This window comes from Oreochromis niloticus, linkage group LG4, assembly GCF_001858045.2.
Source record: "Oreochromis niloticus isolate F11D_XX linkage group LG4, O_niloticus_UMD_NMBU, whole genome shotgun sequence".
In the NCBI taxonomy this organism is placed as follows: Eukaryota; Metazoa; Chordata; class Actinopteri; order Cichliformes; family Cichlidae; genus Oreochromis; species Oreochromis niloticus.
The window spans coordinates 3,094,112-3,119,046 of NC_031969.2; the positions used below are offsets into that span (position 1 = coordinate 3,094,112).

At 39.5% G+C, this 24,935-nt stretch overlaps 2 protein-coding genes and 1 long non-coding RNA gene across 4 annotated transcripts; 2 read left to right on the top strand and 1 right to left on the bottom strand.

The window, feature by feature from the left end:
- The first annotated feature begins 1,845 nt into the window (after nucleotides 1-1,845).
- cbx1a (chromobox homolog 1a (HP1 beta homolog Drosophila)) lies at nucleotides 1,846-11,167 on the top strand. The gene is made up of 5 exons (XM_025906619.1): nucleotides 1,846-1,939; nucleotides 3,243-3,477; nucleotides 3,847-4,018; nucleotides 5,748-5,842; nucleotides 8,264-11,167. The coding sequence occupies exons 1-5, from the start codon at nucleotides 1,846-1,848 to the stop codon at nucleotides 8,412-8,414; spliced, it is 747 nt and encodes a 248-aa protein (XP_025762404.1). The 3' UTR covers nucleotides 8,415-11,167.
- On the top strand, nucleotides 4,025-5,666 carry LOC112846738 (uncharacterized). Its single transcript, XR_003219860.1, has 2 exons — nucleotides 4,025-4,862; nucleotides 4,943-5,666. It is a non-coding gene; the product is annotated as an uncharacterized LOC112846738 (long non-coding RNA).
- A 2,482-nt stretch (nucleotides 11,168-13,649) lies between the features above and the next one.
- nfe2l1a (nfe2 like bZIP transcription factor 1a) lies at nucleotides 13,650-24,894 on the bottom strand. 2 transcript variants are annotated; one of them, XM_005468626.4, is made up of 8 exons: nucleotides 24,774-24,894; nucleotides 22,017-22,361; nucleotides 21,348-21,530; nucleotides 17,546-17,608; nucleotides 17,310-17,447; nucleotides 17,026-17,185; nucleotides 15,976-16,608; nucleotides 13,650-15,839 (listed from the first exon to the last, which is right to left on the bottom strand). In XM_005468626.4, the coding sequence occupies exons 2-8, from the start codon at nucleotides 22,266-22,268 to the stop codon at nucleotides 14,896-14,898; spliced, it is 2,373 nt and encodes a 790-aa protein (XP_005468683.1). In that variant the 5' UTR covers nucleotides 22,269-22,361; nucleotides 24,774-24,894; the 3' UTR covers nucleotides 13,650-14,895. The 2 variants fall into 2 exon arrangements, with proteins under 2 accessions (XP_005468683.1, XP_005468682.1); XM_005468625.4 differs by having other exon boundaries at nucleotides 21,993-22,361.
- Nucleotides 24,895-24,935: the final 41 nt, after the last annotated feature.

The following is a 24,935-nucleotide window of genomic DNA, read 5'->3' on the forward strand; positions in this document are numbered from 1 at the left end:
GTCGTATATATGTTTTCTTCACATCTCTGTAATAAATAACTTTACTGTCTCACCGCTTACTCTGCAAAGGAAAACCAGTCAACATCCAACTACACGTGTTATAAACGGGGAAGCTATCCATATAAGCCAAAACGTTTTTGTATCGCTCTGCAACAAAGTTTGGCTTTTTTAAGTCTAAGGGCATTGGCTCATTTTTGAAGCTCGTCTGAAGCGGACATGAGAGGAACTGCAGCTTTTAGCACCACATTACATTCATTTTTATCTCCTGAGGGTTACCACTTGTTTGACACCTGTGGTTATCGATAGTTTAGGCTGCATCATAATTTTACTTAATCCACTGTCGTACTGTTCTGAACAAACGGTTTAAAAGAAGGACAAGCTGTTATTTCAACTCCCGTGCCTTGCCTGTAACGTTACCTACTGACGTAACATCCGGTGGTGCTGTTGGCGGGCAGAAGGTGGTCGTGCGGATTGTTAGCAACGGGGCAGAGGCTATTGTGTGACTCATTAAGAAAGCACGTTGCAAACATCGTTCTCGAGCACGCTGCTAAGCCAGCTCATATTCTTGTGTCGCCACTGCCGTGCATCCAGTTTCTTTACTCGCCTGTAGGACACGGCTAAATCAGTGTTCTCCCTCGGGCCTGCCATTAACCCATACAAGCGCCGCGAAGCTTTCTCTTCAAAGGTAAGACTCGTGTTCGTTAGCATTTTGAGGCAAAACGCGGCAGCGATCTGCCTCCTGCCCTTTACCTGCAGGAGGCAGATCGCCTGGCTAGTCTCCGTGCGCATGTTGTCAACTTTACATTTCTGGCGAGTCCAGTTCAAGTAAACCCAAAACTAGTCTGGAGATGATATTAGCATTCGTCCATTCTTAAGCTAGTGCAGCGCAAGGGGCTCACGTCATGTGCATGCATAAGGGACAAACTGTGAACCATACTGGTTATCTTTGGCGCTTGAAAATAGATCGGAAACATTAGCTTTGTTGTATGTATGATTACAAATTCTTCATTGAATTTGTGTGCACAGGTTGTCCCAGTTTGCGTTTGCAGGTGGTGGCAGGCTGCAAACTGCATTCATGGTGATACAGGCAACATGGAGGCGGGCGCTTTTCTTCGCTACCAAACCACCAGACACGAGAAATTTAAACGGCGTATCATTAAGGATTTCGCGCTAGAAATTTGCTGCCGACTGAGGCTCATCTCATATCATTAGTCTTTTAAAGAGTGAATAGGGAAAACCTATTAGTTGACACGTATGTAGCCAGTGTGGTCAGCGGCGTTTTACCGCCTCGGTGCATTCATCTTTGATGCTCGAAATCGCAGGGGAAGTTTAGCCTGCATTATAGGCAAACAACCATTTGTTGCCTCACTTGGAACCCTCTGCACACCATTAAACAGTGATTCGGTCAAGACATTAAACCATCAGCACCGTCTTCTCTTCCTGGCTAGTATTTACTGTATTCTCCTATTTAGTATTTAGTATTCTCCTATTTGCCCGTGCTGGTTCCACGAAGTTAGCCAACAAACACTCCCCAAACCTTAAACCGTTTTCATAATTTGCATAATTCTTACTATCCCCCACTTTCTGTGTGTACATTGTGGAAGCAAGAATACTGGCAAAGTTCTGAGATCACAGTTTTTAGTTTTATTTTGTTTTGGGGGTTTTTGTTTGTTTTTTGCTTCAATGTTAGGATGCATTCAGAGCAGAACAATCCTTAAGTGATCATGAACTAGGGTTTAGGGAAGCTATACTTCAAACAGAAACATGTCAATGCCGAAATAGGGCTAAGTAACATTTGAAAAGCTAACTGCATCTGCAGGTTTCCATGCAGTAGTGTTCCAGCTCATGGTACTGTCTGAGAATGCTGTCAATGTAGAAAAGAACAGACTGACTGAAGGTCTGCGGGTCCTGCAGTTTGGAAATGGACCAATTCCGAAAAGTAGTGTAGCTGGAGGAGCGTGTCGTCTGGTCATGTTTTAATGACCTGGGTGCTTGGAGGAATTTTTTTTTGAGGGAGGGAGGGGGGACTGGGAGCTGGGATGAGAAGAGAAGAAAAGAAAAGAGAGGGGATCACATTCCTAACAAAGACTGTTTCCACCATTTGAGTTCACCTGTGAAGCAAACTGGCTGAAAGAGACCTTGACTATTTTTTTCCTTTACCATCAGTAAGATTTAAAGGAGAATGATCTAAATGTCCTTTAGATAAGACACTTAGGCTACGTCCACACTAGCCCGGATAGATTTGAAAACGGCGTTTTCGTCTGAAAACGCTCCGCGTCCACACTAGCGTTTTCAGTCGTTTTCACTGAGTTGTGCGTCCACATTGAAACGATCTAAAACGCTTACGTTCCAGTCCTGCGCATGTGCAAAAGCGAGTGAGAATTAAAGAATTTGAAGAAAAGCTATCTGGAGCATGTACAAACTGATATTAATCTTTTTTAGGGCTGTCAAAATTGAGAGCAATCAAGACAACTGCTGTACAATGCACTATCTTTGTTTAATTGGTCACATGACTGCATCACATGACTAAAATGCATCATCATTTTAGAAAGTCTGCGATTTCGAGCATCCACACTGCGACAGAACAGCTCAGTTTTGAAATGTATGCGTTTTCGAGAGCGTTTCCGAAACGGTGCGTTTTTCCTTGAGGAAAACGCCGTCTCAGTGTGGACGGGAGGTCAAAACGGAGAGAAAACGATGCGTATTCAAACGAAAACACATTAGTATGGACGTAGCCTTAGATGTAGATAACCCCAACCTTTTAAACAGTACATTTGAATAATGAATGAAACTAGCACCACTGACTGGTCAGTTTTATGATCGTTAATCTGCAAATTGTTTACGTAGAGGAAACTTGCAAAATCAACTTTATGGGATTTCCTTACCTTGATGATTGAACATGCATCAGGACAGTATACAACACATAAGTCTAATCTATTGACCTGTAGAACGAGTTGACTGAGAAGCATCTGTATGAACATGTTTTATGTTGGTTTTACCTGGAGACAGCCCTCTCACGCAAATTCTAAATGTTCAGTCTCTGCTAAACACATAGACCCACCTTTGTCACCTACAGATCTATTGCTGCTGATCAGATATGAGCTGTCAACATTTCATAGTTTTTGACCAAGGAGATAATCCAGACCACAAAGTAATATTTTGATGTCTTTTAATTGCAATCATACTTTAACTTTCTAACCAGTTCATTATAACCTGTGCACTTTTCCTCCTGGGATCTCCAGAGGTTATCTTATCAGACGTCAAGCTGGCGACCCAAGCAGCAAAGAAGCCCAAGAAGGCAGAGGAGGAGGAGCAGCCTGCAGCAGCTCCACCAGCAGCAGCAGGAGCAGCAGCAGCCCCTGTAGCAGGAGCAGCTGAGGAGGAGGAAGAAGAGGAGTATGTGGTGGAAAAGGTTTTGGACCGCCGAGTGGTGAAGGGCAAAGTGGAGTTTCTGCTAAAATGGAAAGGCTTCTCAGAGTGAGTGCAAATGTGTCTTTCACATTTTAGATTCTTTATTCTGACACATCTTTATCAAATGTAGTGACTAGTTTTGTTTAACTGTGCTCAATTGCAAAGTGAACTTTACAAAACTTAACTTTTTAAATTACATGTCTGAGGGGTTGTTTTTTTTGTTTTTTTTTTTGTTCTTTTAGCTTAACAAAATTTCAGCTTTTTTTGTAGCTTTTATATTTGTCATGGTAATGTGCTCATTGGGAGAACAAGGCAATGGACTGAAAAATGTAAAAGAACCAGGGAATAAAATTAGAAATTTTAGATTAAAGATGATTTATTTTGAACTAGAATATCTGCAAATCACATCTTTCCATCTGCACTCATGTTATCTAGTGAGGACAATACATGGGAGCCAGAGGAAAACTTGGACTGCCCCGATCTTATTGCTGAGTACATGCAGAAACACAAAGAGAAGGAAGAGAAAAAGAAGGAGAGCAAACGGAAAGCAGCCAGTGAAACCTCGGGAGACGGAGAAGAGCGAGGAAGCAAAAGAAAGAAGGAGGAGGTGAGAACCTCAGTAAAGAACCTGAGCAGTCAGACTCCCCACAAAAGTTGTTCGTGTGTTGTAAATCTCTCCACAGTTGCTTTAACCCTCCTGTTATGTTGCAGGTCAAATTGACCCATTTTTTTAAAATTAAAAAAAAAAAAAAATTGTTAAAAGGGTTTTTTGAGTATGAAACTTCTTGTGCTTGGCTAAATGAGGGTAATCAACAAATAAAATAAAATGGTTCATTTATGTATGTGCACCCCTAATGCCCATTAGGCCCTAATGTCACAGTGGATGAAAGGCTAGTGGCACTCAGAGGTCGCTGCCCATTTAGGCAATATATGCCTCCCAAACCAGCCAAATATGGCATAAAAATCTGGGCAGCATGTGATGCAAACACCAACTATGCATTGAACATGCATGCTGGAAAGCTGGGTGTAGGAGCCCCAGAGAAGAATCGGGGCACAAGGTCTCAGGGAGCACGGCATAACAGTTGTGACAATTTTTTTACAAGCTACAACTTGGGTCAGGAGTTTCTAAAGAGAAAGACTGCAGTGCCACCTAAGGGGGGGTTGGACAACTTGGACAAAGTCACAGTGTCCTACAACACCAAGCGAATGACTGCACGCTGGCCACTGGTCATCTTTTACAACATGATCGATGTATCCGCCAACCATGCATTTGGACGGAGATCTTTCCTGAGTGGGACGTGTCAAAGCTGTACAAGAGGTGCATCATTCTTGAGGAGCTGGGGAAGGCGCTTGTGGTACCGCATATACAACAGAGGCAGCACATGCCACGGACCCCACCTGCTGCAGCTAAAGTGAGGGAGAGGGCTTCGCCCAGTACACCAGTGCGTGAGGTACGTGTCTGTGTGAGAGTATGTTGTGTGTGTCTTGTGATCAGCAAAAAACACAGTAATCATCATCCTCTTCTTTCTAGATTGCTGCCTGGGGCAAGAGGCAGAGATGCCAGGTCTGCAAGCCATCTGGTGATGTGAAGACAAGCATGACCTGTGGAAAAAGTGCAAAATTCATTTGCACAAAACACTCTGTGATGACATGTCCCTCGTGCTGTGTAGACACATGCACCTGATTCAGTTCCACCTATTAATTTCTAAACATTGCATAGTGTTACTGTCACAACATGTGACGGCATGTCACTAGTGTACTGTGGAGAGTCAGACACACACACTGTTCATATTGCTAATCTCTTATTTTGTTCCTTTCTAGATCAGAAACAGTGCTTAAATAAAGTTTACTTTCACTACAAATCCTCTCGAGTCATTAGTCTTGATTTTAAATCAGCGAGTCAAGAAGATGTCACATGTTACTTTATCTGCATCACTGCATAAAAAGGAGAAAAATATAAATTGTAAAATAACATTTTAAAATAATTAATCTCATGTAAAACTATTGTGTTTTATATGGTCTTTCCAACATACATTAAGTTTTGAAATGCATTTTTTTTTTTATGAAAAACAAGTGAATTATCCTCATTGAACCATGATCTGTGAGGGGTATACACCATTACACCAAATATTGATTGAAATGGTTAGTAATGGAGTTAATAGTGAGATATAATCAATGTTTATTGGGAATTTTTGGGTTTCTGAGACTTTTTGATAAGTAAAAATGCCCCAAACATCATTGCTGTTCCTGGGAAACGGTTGCTTTAATTTCTATGGAGTGATGTCCCCTGCCTGCTTGTTTTCCTTACCTTTTGTCAAATGATTTCCTGTGTCTAGGGTGAGAAGGCCAGAGGTTTTGGCAGAGGACTGCAGCCTGAGAGGATTATTGGAGCGACAGACTCGAGTGGAGAGCTGATGTTCCTTATGAAGTGGTAAGTTTTCATTGTCACAAATGTATCATAATGAATCCCAGTTATTTCTCAGCTCTGTCATTTGGAAGTTAGAAGTTATCCAAATTCAGCAAAAGGTCTTATAAATTCATAGATGTAAGTTATTATTTTTTTTCCTCTCACTCTGGAATCCAGAGTTTATTGTACTGTGTAACTGAGCACTTTATTAGGAAAATGGTGGATTTTAATCAATTTAACTCAGAGCTTTTGGTAAAGCTCTTTTATGGGTTATTTGTTCCTTAAGTTTATTCATATTACATTTTTGTTAATGATTAGAAAAGTGATTATTTGTTTGGAAATTCCAGGAAGTACAAATAAGTAGGGCTGCACGATTAATCGTTAGAAAATCGCGATCTCGATTCATACTTATGTGCGATCTCATTTCCAAATGACAACGATTTAAAAAAAAAAAAAAAGACGACGACGATTGTACCGCATTTTGATCCGGGACATAATCTGCATGAAAACAAGCGCTCACTCTTCCTGCTCAACAAATGACAAGGGCGGAGCCTTATACCACGTGATACAGAAGCTGTGCCGTGATGCTCAAATTGGCAGGAAAAAACAACGGAAAACACGTCAGGGATGACGAGAAAGTGACAGGAGAAAATCCGTCCCGGTCAACCACCCAAACATCAATAACGGGAACCTTATACAGCGCTTCCCTATCCGGTTGTTCAGTCTGACGTCACTGGCCGTGTCTGGGCTTAAACTCCACTGCAGGTCCATATATCTAATGATCACCATGGCATTACTGAGAGTTGAAAAACTGTCTAAAGTCTTTCATCTTTAATAAAATGATCAGTGTTCTGCTCTACCAGGTGTAACAATTGAGTTTAACATCCAGGCATCCATGAAAAATGGAATTTATGACATTTAACGGCGTTAGAAGTTAGCAGGAAGTTAGCTCGCTAGCTTCTATCGAAATACAATATAGCATGTCCTGGCTGCGGGGTTTTGGAAACAAATTAAAACGTACAGCTCTGCTATCACTTCCAACATAAATGAAGACGGAAAACTAAACAGCAGTGACGTTTGTAGGGTTACTGAAGTTTGGCTAGCTGATATATAATGATGTGCTACGTGACCGCTAGCGACACAGCTATGTTAGCATAATATAAACAAGCTAACTTTTTTTCCACTCGATAAAAGTTAACGTGAGTGTTCTCGGTGGTCAGGAACAAATGTAATCGCATGGCAGGATGCTGTAAAAGGACTAAACTTCAGCCAGGAGAACAAGTGAGATAATCCATCCACAATACGAGGTTAGTCATTCATATACTGCTGCATGGGCTGGGCTGTAGTTGCATGCAAGGTTTTAAAAACTGAGCTTAAATAAATGATTAGCGGTAATAAAAGCCGAGGGAGGTCAACAGTGATCACTGACTGTTTTATGAGCTTTTTGAGATTAAATAGAAGAAAATACAAAACATTAAACATGTTAACAACACAAAAGCCATATTAAACGCAGACTACTTTAGGCCCGGAAGTAGGATTCGTCACGTCATCACTGAACAACCGGATACACGTCGAACTCCCGCAGGCACAAAGAAATTACGGAGGCTATTACTCATCACCTGACCAAAGATATATCAACACTGTGCAAAACGAGGGATTTAGGAAAATGATCAACACCCTAGACAAACGCTACACCGTGACGTCCCACAACTATTTTTCTATTGTTGCACTACCTGCTCTATACATGCAGTGTCCAGCAACGGTGGAGACGGAATTTCAAGCAGTACAACATTTTGCGGCAACCACAAAATGTGAGGAATTTATTGTTTTTATGTTTATTTATTGTTTTTATGTTCAGTTTCAACTGTTACGAAGTTGATGTGCAGTTAATAAGTGCAATAAATATTTATATTGGAAAAGAAAATCGTGAGAGAATCGTGATCTCAATTCTAAGCAAAAAAATCGTGATTCTCATTTTATGCAAAATCGTGCAGCCCTACAAATAAGCCTGCAGACTGAGAGGGAAGTGTTGTGAGGTCTAAGATATAATGGGTCCTGATCATTCAGGACTGTTTAGAATTTTAGATTAAGAGAAGGATTTTAAGTGACAATATCCCATCTAGGTTATCTGTGCCTGGTTAGACTGGGTTGTTCCTGAGATTTGACAGCCAAATAAAATATTTTTGTTTTGCATGGATATGGACATTTACAAGAATAGATCTGGCATTTTTTGTCAATATTTAAGAAGTGTCTGTAGTGTAACGACATCTACAGAATAATATACAATGTATTTTCAGCACAGCACGCATGTATGCACCAGCTGTCAGAATATAGCTAAACAGGTGGGCCTAATAAAAAGCCAGTGAGTCCATTGGCTATGGCTTCAAAATAGAAAGTTTGGTTATTGACATTAATGAGATTTCTCTCTTCAATAAAACTCAACAGGAAAAACTCAGATGAGGCTGACCTCGTCCCAGCTAAGGAAGCAAACGTCAAATGTCCACAGGTGGTCATCTCTTTCTATGAGGAACGCCTCACATGGCACTCCTACCCCACAGAAGAGGAGGAGAAGAAAGAGGAAGACAAAAAAGACTAGATTTTTAGAGGGGGTGCAAAGAAAAAAGGGAGGTGCAGGGCAGGAAATCAACTGTGCCCTGGTGAAGCATCATCCAGGTTGGTCAACTCTAGCAGCAACTTTGGCAGCAAAAGCAGTGAAAAAAAATATCTGCCAATGTGGCTGACAGAGGGGGAATAAGAATTGTTTTCCTGCCCTGCAAGGATTTCTCAAAAGATGGTCCCACCTGTATCTTGGCCGAAAAGTTTTTAATTATTTATTTTTACCATCTTTTTTTTTCTTTTTTAAACAAGTATGCTGATACTTAACTTCCTCCCTTAAACCCCCACTATGTTTAACAATATTCAACTGAAAACAGTGGAAATTATGAAATTTTCTTCTACGCTTAGTGAAAAATGTCACACAGTGGCAGCTCGCTGTCAACTTACCTCTTTGCCTTTGCATTTGTGGGAGAAGCAAGCTCAAAGTTTGGCTGTGGTTTGTAAGTTTTCCTCCTCCAGTCACTGTTCATTATGTTAGACCCCTATGTTTGAAGAGGGGGAAGGAGGGGAAAAAGAAGAGGAAAAATACAGAAAAGGTTGTAAAAGAAGATCGCAAATTGTGACAGACAGGACAAAGTTTACTTCCTGTTTTGTCAGGATACAAAGGTGGGAAATTCTTTTGAATGGGGATGAAGTGAGGAGTGAAAGAATGAACAGAAACAATTTGTCCTTTCAGTATCTGTTCTTTGTGCCACCCATTTTCTCATTATTGTTGATGTGGTCATTTTAATCTCATTACTCCCTTACTCGTCCTACCAGCCAGCGTGGCAGCTAGGGATGTCACAGTACAAGTGGACCAGAGAAATTCCACTACTCTGAGATGTGGATTTAATACCAGTCAATGTATTTCCACCAAAAAAAATGCAGTATGGTTGGACATTTTGACACTCAACTACTATGACAGTAGCTTCATATTATAAGCTATCTGTTGGGATAAACAGGCTCTTATTAGCCGCTAGTTTACAGATATTTCAAGTGGTAAAGGTTGTGTTAATGTGGAGAGTGGAGTATGTTACCTGCTGTTAGTCGCTGGTTTCGAGTCCCAAACTCAAGCCAGTATTACCATTTTATACTTGGTGGTTTGGTTACCTAGTACTGTCTGGTGGGGTGTGCACGCCTTTATAGCTAAAGCAAGAGGCACATCTAGTGTATTATAATTTCCATCTCTGGTTAAGTTACTTCAGGATCTGCAGGTTTTCATCATTGAACTCTGTTGTGAGTTTTTTGTTATTTTAAACGAGCTGCTTGTGGACATTGTATGCAGTGTTTCCTGAAAGTTACTCTCTCCAATCTGTCTGTACTCTAAACTATTTTAATGACACGAAAGCCCCTTTCAGATATAGTATATGTAAGATTGTCAACATTCTATCAAAGTTGTTAAATTATTACTAAAACATGGGTCACTGTTACATGCTCATACATACAGTGTCCAAGAGCCTTGTGTCTTGTATGCTAAGACTTCATGTTTTTTGACAATGTGCATAGACTTGAAGTGCTGGCAGGGGTGGAACGTGTAACCTCTGCTGCGCACACTTGGTGAGTCAGATAGGTTTTCTGAATTGTAAAAGGCGAAAGTGGCTGAGACACTCGGGGGCAGTCTTTTTGGTCCCATCTATTCATGTGACCTTCAGACCTGTGCCTTGTTAGTCTCAGTCTGGTAATGGATAGGATTTTTTCAGGAAAAAAGTGCATGTCTGGAAGGGGCCTAAGTTGAAAAAACTCCCACTTGACATCTTGAGCTGTCCTAAGAAGCTGTTCTGATTGGGCAAACATTTAAGCGAACGAAGTCCACTGAAGGTCAGCTGCTACTGTAGTCTTGGAAAGAACAAGAAAACAGCCACATGAACTGCTGAACTATAAAGGCAGCTTGTTAAGTTTGCTGCCACTTTGGCTGGTAGGTGGCAGTGTCTCCTGGCTCAATAACAAACAAGTGGCTTTCACTGCTGATGTAGCAGATGGCTGAAAGTTTGTCAAATGATCTTCATTTCCACTCCCTTGTTTTTAAACCTTCACACACATTTACCTGTGTTCTGTAGGCTGTATTATTTGAGCTTGCACTGCCCGGGCAACACTTAACACACAGTATTCTTTCACATTCTTTGCTTGACACTTATTTTGGTGAGTAAAATAGGATGCATCTTTAAAACTTTAGCATGCTGAGCAGAATCAGTTTAAAAATACTTGTCAAGTGGTCTGTGTTGAATGTAGCCCGGATGTGTACATGTATGTATACTGTATTAAAGTTAGAACAGTAGCTGGCATATCTGGGTAAGCTGGTTCAAAACGGTTCATACCTTAGGTGGTGTTTTGCTGTGCCTCTGTTTTGTTTTTCGCTCCTTTTATTAGCCTTAGCCCTGACTGTCACGTATGGAAGACGTACAAGAGTACTTCATGCATACACAGACTGGGTAAAGGTCGCAACAGTTTCTTGCCTTTTAAATCAAACACAAGAGGCTAAACTAGTCTGGTTTAAGTTTTTACTGTGAAGTCCTGACACGTCCTGCATCCTGACTACTTCACCACTGACTGGAAGGAACTGAACTATCTGCACCCAGGTCTGCTACTTAGGTTTTCTCATCTTGTCTCAAACTTTTGTTGTTGTGTTTTTGTTTGTTTTTAGTGGATTAGCTTGTGTTGTCTTGTTGCATGTTTATTTTCCTTTGCTATGTTGGCATCATGGCTGATCTACTTTTAACTGTTTTGAACAATAAAAGGTTTTTGTTTTCTAATTAATTTGGGCTTTGGACTGTCAATTATTATTTTAAAGGTGCACACAAAGATGTATTAGTCTGACCAGAAAAACTGCAAAAGTAGAATCTCAATGCAGTTACCAACCAAGACACTTAAAATGTGTTCTTTATGGTTCGTTTATGGGGTAGCCACTTTTCTCAGTATTAGCAGATGCAGAATAAACATCCTGAGTTGTTAAATGTAGATTAAGATTCTAGATTATGTATAATCTAAGATGATTTCTTTCTGCCATAACAAAAAGGTAAAAAAAAAAAAAAAAAAAAAAGCCTTTCAAGCAGGGTGTAGGCCAAAGCAACAGCTTATCACCTAGCCTTCACGCTTAAATACAGAGTTTAACCAACCACAAAGGAACAGAAAACGGTATTTCTGAAAGCATTAACTTAATATCCATGCATCTCAAGATCTGAGGTAAAATCAAATATAAATTTATAGGTTTTGTAACCGCACTATAGTATAACTAAAGCCCCAAAAGCATTTGTTGAAATACTTCTAATGGCCTAATACTCACAGAAGATCCGTTGTAGCAACCCCTATCTCATTGTACAACTGTATAGTGACAATAAAGGCATTCTATTCTATCTTCTACCTCCATCCTCTGTCACACCAACCCCCTCTGCATGCTCTCCTTCACTACATCCATTAAATCTTCTGTGTGGTTTTCCTCTTTGTCTTCTGTCTGGCAGCTTCATATTCAACATAATTTGTTGAATATATTCACTATTCCTCTTCTACATGTGTCCAAGCCACTCAACCCTCTGACATACTCAATTCTAATCCTGTCCATCCGGGTATCTAACAATGAAAATCTTAGCATAGACTCTCCAGTTCTTTGTTATTTTGACCGGCACCAAATGATACCTTATAGCAAGTTTCATTACTGTCTTGTAAAGCTTGTTTTTCACGCTTGTTGCTGAAATAATGGAGATGAATGACATTAGATCATCAGAATTTTATCATCCATTTATAACGTCTTAGAGGTCACATTAGAAATGCATGGAACAAAGAGCAGACAGATTAAAATTATACCAGACATTTACTGAATGCTTTGTGACTAAAGGAACAACATTTTACTGTTGGGAAAAAAGATTCTTTAAAAATTAATTCCACTATGCTTAAAGATACTTTTTATTTAAATCAGGAAAAAAAACTTTGTGGAGTCACTCTGTTTTTTGTTCTTATGTAACAGTACATGTACACTGATTGGCTTGAAGCTCAAGTGTTCTGTTTCTTTGATAAACAGTTTACATTCACCCATTCACAGTGTCTAAGCCCAGCAACGTTAGATCCACTTCAAAGAAAGTTTCACTAAGGATTGCCACTGCTTACTGATGGAAAACCTCAGGATATCATGTAGTAGTTAGATTTTACACTGTATTTCTAAGTTTGCATTTGGAATAAAACCTGTTCTATACCTTTGTGCTTCTAATTGGTTAGGGTCAATACACACTTGTTACAAACTCTATCCTTATTGTTACATATTATTGTGACTATACTGTTAATATACTAGAACCGAAAACCATACATCTGGCAAAGGCTATATTTTCAGCATAACCAATAAATCAGTCCACTTCCTGTATATTCATTTGACGCAATTTGTGTAAATTTAGCAGTGGTCAACTGTCTGCCTTTTCAAATTATGACAGCTCTAACACTCTACATTTTTAAAACCACAGAAGAAACATGTTTACTCCCTAGCTGTTAATTGTGACTGTCCTGTTTGGCTTTTGAGTCTTGTTTTCTATTTTTCTATATTCATTTATAGTTTTGCTCTCTTTTTTTTAGTTTGTACAGCAGTTTAGTCAACCTGTGTTGTTTTCAAATGTGCTCATAAATAAATTGATTTGACTTGACAACTGTTTATCAGCAAGAAAGTTTGGTTTGAACAGTGTGGTGATCTGGAGCCTTTCTGTGTGGAGTTTCCATGGTCTCTATCATATCAAGACTGTCTCTTCACTCCATTACATATTCCATATGTACAGAGTGGAGAGATAGTCTCTCACTCAGAGAACGTTAAACTCAGAACTTGAAAAATGTAGAAAGACAAATTATAACAGCAGATGATGCCATCTCTATGACTGCACAGACACTTTAGTCTCCTTGGATAAAATTCAGTAGTGATAACATGACATTGCATTGTTCTGCAGAATTTAAAAGATAGTTTCCACTAAGAGTTTTCAATGAAATGGTGTTTATTAATATTGCTAGCATAATGTCAGCCATCCTCAGCATCATTGCATTATTCTTCCATTTTAAGTGTTGAATTTTGCAGTACACTGGCTGTAATGCTTTTGTTCTCTGCAAGATTGCATCCTGTCAACAATATATTTTTCCTTAATAGTTGCCTGACATACATAACTGTAACAGCAGGAAAAAAGACTCTGTAGAACAGTTGCTGAATGAAATGTATACAGGTTATATTTTCCAAATTCAATATTTCAGCATCAATGACCAGAAACAACGCTGCTAAGCGCAAAGTAAAACTTTTATTTTTATTTTTTCATGTTTTTTATATTACAAAAAGTTAAGTTCCCATGTCCTTAAATACCAGCAAGCACATTGGGAATTAACAGAATACAAACAAGGGTTGTATGCAGGTTGGAAATTTCACTTTAAAAAAAAAAAAAAAATCAATTTGAAAAACAGGATTCTGATTATATAGTTGTCTTACTGCATTTCTTTGACTTACAGGGATCACAGACAATGATTCTTTCCATTGTGTGAAGCACTGAATGCCCGCCATGATACTTGTATTTCCCAGTGTTTTAGACAATAGTGTCAGCCAGCATGTCCATCTGGTTGTGTTAACGTCTGAGCAAATCTCTGTTCATTTTCCTGGTTGTTTACAAAGTAGTCCATCTGAATTGAGACACATTATGAACCATCAGTCCTGAAACATTAACAATATACAGTTCTGCTACCACAATTTGTTCTCACATAATTCTAAATCATGACACATGATGCTGCTAATATTTAATCTTTTTTTTGTTGGATATGTCCTATGAAATGCTACAACCTACTGATATAGCTTATTTAACAAAAAAAAACAAAAAAAAGGTATATGCAATACCACAAAACTTCCAACATGCCTAGATCTGAAAATATACATCTGAATATTCTACCCTATGTCTTCAAGTTTTGGGGAATTAACTTTGTCGTCCTGAGGGTACTGTGTGGGTACAGTGCAGTCTAGGAACTAAATATACCCAGGTTTGAGCTCCATGAATCCAAGTCTTCCCCGTGCAGGTTTCCTGTATACCTATCAACAACTCGTGTACTCTGGCTCGTAGTCAGTGTAGTGTCAACAACTTTTGGGGTCTATGAGCTGACAGCAAGGATCTGGCCTTCTATCCGTTTTCTATACGCTGGCTGTTGAACATAAGAAATTCTTAGGCATTAAACTAGCATTCTAGAACGCTGGTCCCTGGTTGCTACCCACTTAAATAAAATCTCAAATTGCCCTGAAGCTTAACACAAGCCAAAATCAAGTCTTTTCCATTTCCTGCTCAACTTCCATTTTCCTGATCCATCAATCATGCCAACAAGTAAGCACCCTTAGGGAAACATGCTTGGTTCTTTGAGGTTTTGGACACTCAGGACTATTTGTTTAAAAAAGATAAACAATTCCTGGGTTCCTTCCTCATCAACCTACCACCTTCATTTGTGTGGTCACACTTCCTTTTAAAGAACCTCTTTACATTTTTGATATCGCTTCATTTCTCCTTGTCCTTTTGGCTCTGTTTCTTATTGTTTCTTCCATTAGGTTTAAAATGAAGCATGTACTCTGTAGCATCCATGGGACTCCCTTCCTCACTTGTCAACCTGGAAAATACTTTCTTGTATAGCATTTCCATATGGTGTCTTATTTCCTGCAGATGCCTTAGGGTTTCCCGTTTTTCTCTTAGTAGACGTGAACGGTACCGCCTTAAAGAGGACACATCATCCTCCAGGCCCAACAGCACATCTTGTTTCCTCTTCCTGCAGTTCTGGGCAGCTATCTTGTTCTTACCACGACGTCGTATGTCCTTGATAAGGGTAAGTTGCTCCTCACTGAGCTGGTAATTGGACAGTAGGCTATTAAAGTCCTCCACTGGCAGATTAACAATTACCTCATTGGAGAAAGGGATCTTCAGGGTTTGTGCACGGCGCTCATCCCGACTCCAAATTTTGTTCTCTGAGATGGATCTAGAAAAGGACTGTGGGTAAGGTTTGACACTATCGTGTTGTCGAGCCGATTTAGCATGTTTGGTAGGCATCTTGCCAAGGGGGATAGAACAGGCGGAGGACCAGGGCATGTTATACGTGTGATCATGGCCGATATGCTCCAGCCAGGAAAACCCATGAAACAGACTATGATCAGAATAGTCGACAGGAACAAGCTTATTTTCATGATTCTCTCCTCCAACTGCCCCCATCTCTTCCTCTTCAAGCTCTTCCTGCTTTATCATCATTACTGCTTCCATATCTGAACCAGCTAAGCCTTCCTCAGAATCTTCTTCATCATCTTTGGAGAAGAAACTTCCCGTAGCTGAGACATAAAATGAAGAGGACGTTGACGAAGAGGAACAAGAGGAGGCCTCAGAAGTACATGGAGAAGCAGGGCTGTGGCTGAAGTCCAAGGACAGACCAGAGTCTGAATCTAGCTCATCCTCACAATCTAGGAAGATTAAGGTTCAAAGTAAGTTTCACGGTTTCATTATGTGCATTTTTTTATTTATCATGCTCTTCAAAGAACTGTGCTGAACTGTAACGGTTACAGATTTTGTAAATAAAATAGTTATGGTATTGCCTACCTGTGGAATTGCCATGATGATGTGTTGATGGTCGACCATGATTTTCTCTGACTGCAATCTTAGAGCCTAAGTGGTCATCATCATTGGAAATTTCCTGTTCTGCTAGTTCATGGTTGAAGTAGCTTTCATCTTCCAATCTGGCTGCCATCTCAGGACTGAATCCTTCCTCCAGAGCCTGGTCCAACAATCTAATTTCATCCAAAATGGTAGCATCCTCTAAAAGATCACTAAGTGGAATAGGAAGATCATCTTCATTGTCTTCATACCCCAAAAGGTGACTGGGAGGAGATCCCGCAAGGTCTTGGGTCATAACATTTCCTTCTAAAGGTATGGTGGAATTGGAAGATTGAAAGTTAACATCAATGCCAGAAAGATGTTCTGGTTCCATCCTACCCACATAAACTTGTGATAAAAAAGTGATAATGTTATCTTCTTCCATTAGTTCCATGCTGAAGTCTTCTAAAGGTTCTTCTGCAAGCAGATCTGTTTGATCTGGAGGACTATTCAAGGGATGTCCATCAATGTTATTCAAAGTGTCCTGTGTGTTCAATGCTGAGTTGTGGTCATCCAATTCTGCGGTAGGGGTTAATGGAAGCAGGACTGTCTCAGACTCAGTTAGAGGCTCTAATAAACCTGGAAAGATGGTGTGGGCAAAAATATACATATATTATTTACAACAGGTTGTGGGTTTGGAACAAACATTCACAGAATTTTCTGTAAACAAGAAAACCAAATTATGTCATATATTTAGAAAATGTCTGGATCTTATACAGGAGTTTTCTAAGGGTTTTTCAAAGTTATTAGAACTTTCCAATTCCTATCTGTAATCTTGACTATGAAAGTGATCAGTGTTTTGTATTATTTTTAAAAACCCAGACAAATTTTTTTAAGTTGAGCTCAGTGTCCTAATTATTTTTTTCTGGAGCTCTTCAACCACATCTCTACTAACTACGTCTAAGCATCTACAGAAAAAGGTCACAAGGTATTTTTAAAAACTATGGAAACATAGACATAACATAAAGAGCTATAGTTTATTATGAAATTAATTACCATGTTGTAAATGAGTCTCCATCAAAAGGGTCTCCTGATCAGCCTCTGTAGCAGGATTGTCACAGCAGTTAGACAATGTTCCAGACACATTTCCTCGAAAGGTTCCAGATGGTCTTGAATTTAGATTGTGGCCTGATGATGCCATGTCCATGTCTGTGTTCTGGAGGGCAGAGATGAGAAATGTCTCTAAATTTACTGTATCTTGATTTTTACATTTTATCCCATATTTTTATCTCACTCTATTTAGCAAATATATTTTCATTTATTTTTATTCTCCTAGTCACCTCAGGTTCCATGATATTTAGCAAATCCTGCCAATGGAGCTCAAAGTCCATGGAGGGATTATCAGTGGAGAACAGTAGGGGGTCTCTGTCTGAGGGCTGACTCTCCAGGTCCTCCACTCCACCACCAGCATCATTTAACTGAGGTCAAAGCAACCAAAAGAAATTCTGAGCACTGTTAAGCATAAGGAAAAGATTAAAAACAAATGAGAAGAGAACAGACTATGGTGGCAACCTACCCATTGTTCCTCTGTGGAGGGGAAGGTCTCCTCCAATAACCTGAAACACTCCTGAAGGGAAGTCTGAAGAAAGGAAAAAGAAAACTGAGTTTAACCTATCATTTTTTGCTGGATGGCTAAGAAACCAGATACATCTTGATCTATAAATCTCTCCTTGGGCTGATTCCCTCTTATTTATGTGTTTATATGTGTAGAAACCACAACCAATACAGCCTTCATTCTCACAATATCATACAATTGATTGTCCCAAAAATCAGAGCAGAATTGGGGAAAAAGGCTTTTAAATACGCTGCCCCTGCTTCCTGGAATAATCTGCAGAAGGAACTGAAATTATCAGAATTGGTTACCTTGGGGGAGTTTAAGTCCATCTTAAAGGAACGAGAGAATAACTCTTACTCAATGTGATTGTTTTTAATATCGCTCTTAATTTGATCTGTTATTGTATATTTTTCACATGTTCATACAGGATATCGTATTTGTTTTAATGTTATATACTTATGTGGTACATGTATTTTGACTTTTGTTGCCATGATGCCAGGTCTCTCTTGGAAATGAGATTTTTAATCTCAATGAGATTTTACCTGGATAAATAAAGGACTAATAAAAATAATAACATGGGTGCTTATTTTAGCAGACCTTCAGGGGTGCTCTGGATAGTGGGGTCTCTAGTTTATTAATCATGGTTAGCAAGAGATTGTGCACTTTATGGATTGATTACAAGATCCTCACTGACCCTCTCAGTGAGATCAAGTGTGGAGAACAGAATGGAGCAATTGTCAGCAGCCTCCTCTACATGGATGACATTAATCTGTATGCCAAGAGCAAACAAGACATTGATTCACTGACATACAACAGTGACATTGGAATATCGTTCAAATGGTAACGAAGAGAGGAAAGGCAGTCAGAACTGGGGGGAAATATATAAAACAGGATTTATTTTATCAGTCACACCTGCTGGAATATTAGGAAAAAATATTTTAATGTCCAAATGTATACCCAGTGGTTTATCTGTTATAAATGGTGACTCTTTCTTTTTTGTTACTTTTCCATTAACAGTTTAGCAAACAATGTCACATTAAACCAGAGGTGGGGCACTCCAGGCCTCAAGGGCCCATGTCTTCCAGGTTTTAGATCTCACCCTGGGTCAACACACCTGAATCAAATGATTAGTACATCACCAGGCCTCTGGAGAACTTCAAGACATGTTGAGAAGGTAATTTAGCCATTTAAATCAGCTGTGCTGAATCAAGGACACATCTAAAACCTGCAGGACACTGGCCCTTGAGGCCTGAAGTTCCCCACCCCTGCATTAAACAAATATCCATCTCCCTGGTTTCCTACTTTTCCTACTTCATTTCCAAAGATGGTAAATATTTTTTAAGAATTTACCACAAAAACCAAACAGTAACATTTAATAAAAGATAAATTATTTAATTAGAATTACAAATCCAGCAACTACTGCTCACCAAAGGCTTCACACGTGTGCCAGTTATATTGGGTAATTTCCATATTGAAATCTGTCAGGTGCATTTTCTGTTTTACCAGGCAACAAACAGACAGACTGGCTCAAAATATCTTCAACCTTATCCTGACCTGGTTGGGGACTTTCGAGACAAACCCAAGACCCCCAGCAGCTGGTCAGCAAATATGTGGCTTTCAACATACAGAATATAGATCAAAGCTAAATTGCTGCTGCATGAGTTCAGCTTAGTGTCTGATTTTAAGCCCTCATCATTCCATTCATCATAATTGCTAAACTGTTGTAGTTGTGACTATAGCAATGTAACTGATTTATTTACTTATTTATATGATCAGTTTCATCACTGCTCGGTACTCCTGTTTACTTCCTACCACAAGTGCAAGTTAAAACCTTATGCAATAGTATGCGTTTGTTTGCATGATGGCTCATTGCTTGTGAATGTCTGAACTGCTGCTGTAAACAGGAGGGATTGCAAAACGGAGGAATGCCGATGTGTGTCAGTAAGCAATAAGTTAGTGATCAGGTTTCAAAACAAGCCAGACAGTCACAAGGCTGAAGGACACTAATAAGGCTTTCATTCTGTATGAGTGTGACTGTGTTTGTGTGTACGCTTGCTAGTTGATTCTGATAGCTGATGGGGAATTTAAAACATCATTATATTTGTTTTCATTTTGATGAAGAGGGGATAGCGTGTGTGTGTGTGTGTGTGTGTGTCTGTCCTGACTGGACATGCCGGCCAGCATGTGGGCTATTTTTATACTGTACATTCTGTTTGTTGGCATCGGTCACAGTGTTTTGTTTAGTCATAATTTAGTATGTGTAACCCCGTGATGATTAAATAATGTAAAATGCACCTTTCTGAGCATACACTCATGGTGATCTTTCTATGTATCTTTCAAGAAACCCTCAACACAGTAAGCTGAGAGAGATGTGGTTGTCCTTTTACTGTTACAGTACTCGGATACTAAGACAGGTTATGTGTGTGTTTAAATATCTGAAAATATCAGAATAAATCAAGATTACAATATAAATAAAACTCAAAGTGTCCAACTTGCAGTTACTCAGTATCTACTACCATTAGGTGAAGCAGTTAGTGGACATTAAAAGAGTAGTAAGCAGTGTGCGTGACCCCAAAGACTCAAGCTTGTTGGCTGCACGACCAAAACAGTGCACTACAAGATAAGAAGAAACGCTACAGCTGAATGAATGTTGAGCTAACAGACATTTTCTCTTCAGCAGGCTCTTTCTTTTACTCTTTCATGTGTTTCAACTGTACTGATTTTATTGCTTCAGCTTCCTAGTGAGGTCATGTGCGGTGAGGTGAGGTTTCCTAGTGACTCATCGATCTCTGACTCATTCTCTCACATGACATCAAGCTCAGTTTGGGTGACAGTCAACAAACAAAAACAGCACTTTAGTCCGTTCATATAGCATATATGTAAATAAAGGCCAGCGGTTTCTATTCATTCCAACATATCTACACTGCTACTTCAGTGACGATATGGGTGGATCTACAGACTTGTAAATATTTGTTGATATTTTTCATTTATTTATTTATTTTATATTTTTATATTTACAGTGTGTCCTAATGATCTGGTGGTACCCTGACTTTTTCCTGTAGTACATCTGTGGTTTTAAATCAATCTATTCAATGGATTGGGCATATAAGCACACTCATTCCATTCTTCCTCTGCCTCAGTGCATATTGAGTGTAAGACAGTGGTTATCGGGCATATGGTATCCTTTCACTTTCATGAACCAAAAATGGAACTTTCAGGGCCGTTTGACACAGCAGTTTGGCAGGTGTTATACACAGATGTTCTCTTGATCTGCTGTCTTTCTTCACAAGAAAAAATTATTGACTCATCATCCCCACTCAGTTCACATCTATTAATCCCTACTCCCAGCCCCTATGAGTGCCAATATGACAATTAGAAAAGACTTTAAACAGACAGAGCCAATTGGCAAGAAACAATTTCACAAACAGCTGTAAAAGCTGCATGTGAACAGGATTTTATCCCCTAGATAACACATTGTTATCTCAAGGATAAAGGTCAACCCTTGTAACTTAATTCTCTTTGGCCTAGTGTTAACTATTACAGCATACACATCCCTGTATAAAGGTTGTCTGTTTTCTTATGGGACTGTTTATTGATAATTTTATCATAGAATATGTAATAAACCTTTGCACACACTTGCACTTAACCTAGTTCAAACATAAGTCAAAATGGTTTTAGAGGAGCATTGCACAAGAACATGAAAATAAACAGAAAAAAATCTATATTTGAATGTTGCAAATCACTCCATATAAAACTACTGTACCTCTGTATCCTCTTTCTCCTCTTCATCCTCAAGTTCAGCTTGTGGCTCCACAGGCAGGGCAGTCAACTCTCTCTCTATTTCAGCAGGAATTCTTTCCAGCAAGGATGCCTGGTCTGGAGATCTTATGGGGAGGGGTTCTGGCTCCCGCTGGACCAGCCATGTCTCTAGTTCTGCATGTGGAACCTGTGGAGAAAGGTTCAAAATTATATGAACTTTTCTCACAAGATCACAGGAGTCTTACCAAAAACATTCATTTTGCTGTCCTACAATAAGCTGTATAGGATTAGAATTAGGTGCACAGCTACTCCTTTATGTAGAATTTTTTATATAGCATGCCCAAACAGAAATCTTACAATAGAAGATCAGATGTGTGTAAAACACTCTGTTCTGATCTGATCTTGTAGTTTTTGAAACTATGCTTGTTTAACATGTGGCTAAAAATACACTTAAGCCTACTCCTGAGGTGACCTGGTGGATTTTAAGAGGTAAATATTTCAGGTTTTTATGCTAAGTCAGTGAAATCTGCTGCCGGCTGTAACTTGTAAACTGTTCTTTTAATCCTTAAAATTACAATAACTTTTAATTGAAATTCAATGTATCGATGCCTAAAGAGATAATGACTAAAAAAACAAATCTTTTTTTTACGTGTAGTCTGTCCAAAGAGCGCACCCAGCCCAGCAGCCTTTGTTCTGTGGAGAACCCATCTAGTTCTACACTTTTGGGGTGCAAGCCTTCCTCCAGGTGATTACGGAGGTTGTGGAACTGTGTTTCGGTGAGCGCTGAGGTTGGACCCAGGATCATTTCATGCAAAGAGGAAGGCAGGTAGGGCTCCAGTTCCACGTCCACCCTCACGCCACAGAGACTCAGCAGGATAGCCATCTGGATAAGGCCCTCAGTAAAGTATTTCTTGAGGTGCAGCATTGTTTTGGCAGATGACAGTAGTTTTAGAAAGCAGACTATAAAGCTTGATGTTGGTCACCCCCACTGTGGTGTCTCTTCTTTTGGGTAGTTCTTCTGCAAGAAGCAAAAAGGAGCTCTTATAGGTTTTGTGCTATATATTGTGGCTCTGTGGGAAAGTAAAAAAGATAGGAAAATACACCAATTCTCCATTGATCAGGGCCTAATCTGAAAAAGGCAATCTGGCAAATGTTAGATGTTGTTTCTTATTTAATCACTGCAATTAAGTATATTAAAAATATTTTAGTCCCTTCTATATGAAAATTTGTTTTTCTAATAAGTCCTACACACGCATCAAGACTTACTGCCATTTTACTATCATCAAATAAACTAACATGCCTGCATTGTGGGTGAAAGCTGAAGTACTCCCAGAGTACAGAAAAGCCCCAGCTGACTAGGAAGTTCAAAACATGAACTTTCTTAATTTGAGTGCAAAGCCCTGCAAAACTGTGCTGCCCAGACAGTTTCTGTCCCACTTACAACTTAACAAAGTCTGATTCCTTTTAACAGCTGTAACAAAGTTAGAACTTTCTTACTGCTATGCTCTTTAACCACTAGAATTGCCCTTCAATTAGCCTATAATTGATGCTAGTACTACACCTCCCACCATTATGACGTTGATATTAACTCTAGCTATCAAGTCTAATCTTCTACTGTCAGTGTAGCCTGCCTTAGAGCAGTTGAGCTCTGACAGTTAGTATGAGGAGATAAGGCAGGCACAGGGCAGGGCTGGCCTGTATCACTGCTCTCAGTAACTTTGACCTACTTCTAGAACAGGGGTGGGCAATCTCAGTCCACGAGGGCCGGTGTCCCTGCAGGTTTTAGATGTGTCCTCGAACCAACACAGCTGATTTAAATGGCTAAATTAGCTCCTCAACATGTCCTGAAGTTCTCCAGAGGCCTGGTAACGAACTAATCATGTGATTCAGGTGTGTTGACCCAAGGTGAGATCTAAAACCTGCAGGGACACCGGCCCTCGTGGACTGAGATTGCCCACCCCTGTTCTAGAAAGTCTTTGGTAACCACCTGCCTGGCCGACAAGACCTGTGTTACTCACTGCAGCCACATGATGTAACTACCAATGTTTGCCTGGAAAACCCCTCTCCATGTACTCCATTCAAGAATTGGGTTTACTTTTCCTTCTATGATGACCTGTTTAGAGAGGGTGGTGTAGAACTACTCACTGAGACAGGAGCCTGAAATCTTTTTAGCAACACCTTAAGACCTATGGAAAAAAAAATTATAAACTATATTGTTTTTTGTAAGTATTCCCTTATGTTGTATCCATACTCATCTGGCATTGTACTTGGTACCTGGCAAACTAATACAGTCCTGCAAACTTCTCATTGTGGGAAGTATGATTAATAAACTCAGGGTTTCCTACAGAAAAGTTGTTAGCTCCCACAACTGTGAAAAAAGTGTGAACGCAAAAAGGAATTCAGTACCCTCTCTCACACACAGAAGAGCAGTAGCCAACTTTGATTTGTAGTCATAAGTGAGTGGATTTTAAATGAACAGGTAAAACAATATTAAATCATAAGAGTTGTCTGGTTCTTTATTCTCTTTTTTAGCCCCTTCTCAGTTTATCAAACAATTTTGTGTAATGTAAAAAGCAATAAGCAGAAAAAGTAACAGTAGCCACTGAAAACGCTATGTCCAGATGAATAGAATCAAACTTTTGGGTTAACAATACCTAACTGGACTATTTTCGGTTTTGGGGGGCTGTAAACAAGCATCATCTTTATTTTTGATTATCTGCTGTATATTTTTCTTTGTAAATGTCAGAAAGTAATACTATCATTATTACATGAAAAACTACAACTGAGAAATGTTATCTGATCAGTTTTATCAGTCTGATCAGTCTGTTTTATCTTATGATCATAACCGTAAGAATCAGTTTAAGCGTATTAGGCTATTCCAAGTATCCAGTAGTCATAATTCAGAAAAATGTGGCTCTACTAGTGGATTAATGTGTATCTTTACTGGTCTGGCTGGTGAACACAGTTTATTCAACTCCAGTATATGTGTCATGTTAAATCTTAAACCTTAATTTGTAAAATACGATCACATTTTCCATGTATTATGTAACATTGCCTCTTGAAATTAGGCTTGGTTATAAATATGACGGGAATCTAGTCAGCGAGTCTGAGCAGCAGGTTGCACAGTGTTTTTATCCCCGATCATCCAGAACACCTGATAAGTGTTTTATCGCGGAGAAGCCGTTTATACATACACATGTATTTTATTTGTACCCTACAAAAAGAAACATAACACAACGGGAGCCTAACAGTCTAAGCACGTTAGTAGCGTACATTATAATCAGCATTACCGGGATACTGCTGTGACTCCACTGGCGACTCCCAAACACACCCTCACACAGAAGTATACAGACACAAGATAATACACAGAAGCACATCAAAGCAAATAATATATCGATAATAAGTGTGGGTATAAAAGATGCTGTCTTACCAGTCAGGTTTAGTGTGTGCTCAGGGTGTTTGTTGATCTCTCCTACACTACCCCAGCTTATGTTTCTGTTCACTAGAACTGCCCTGGAGGGTGGGACCTTTTTAAAGCAGCACCCTCGTGATGACGTGTAATAAGCCCTCCCTAGGAAAAAAAAAAAAAATC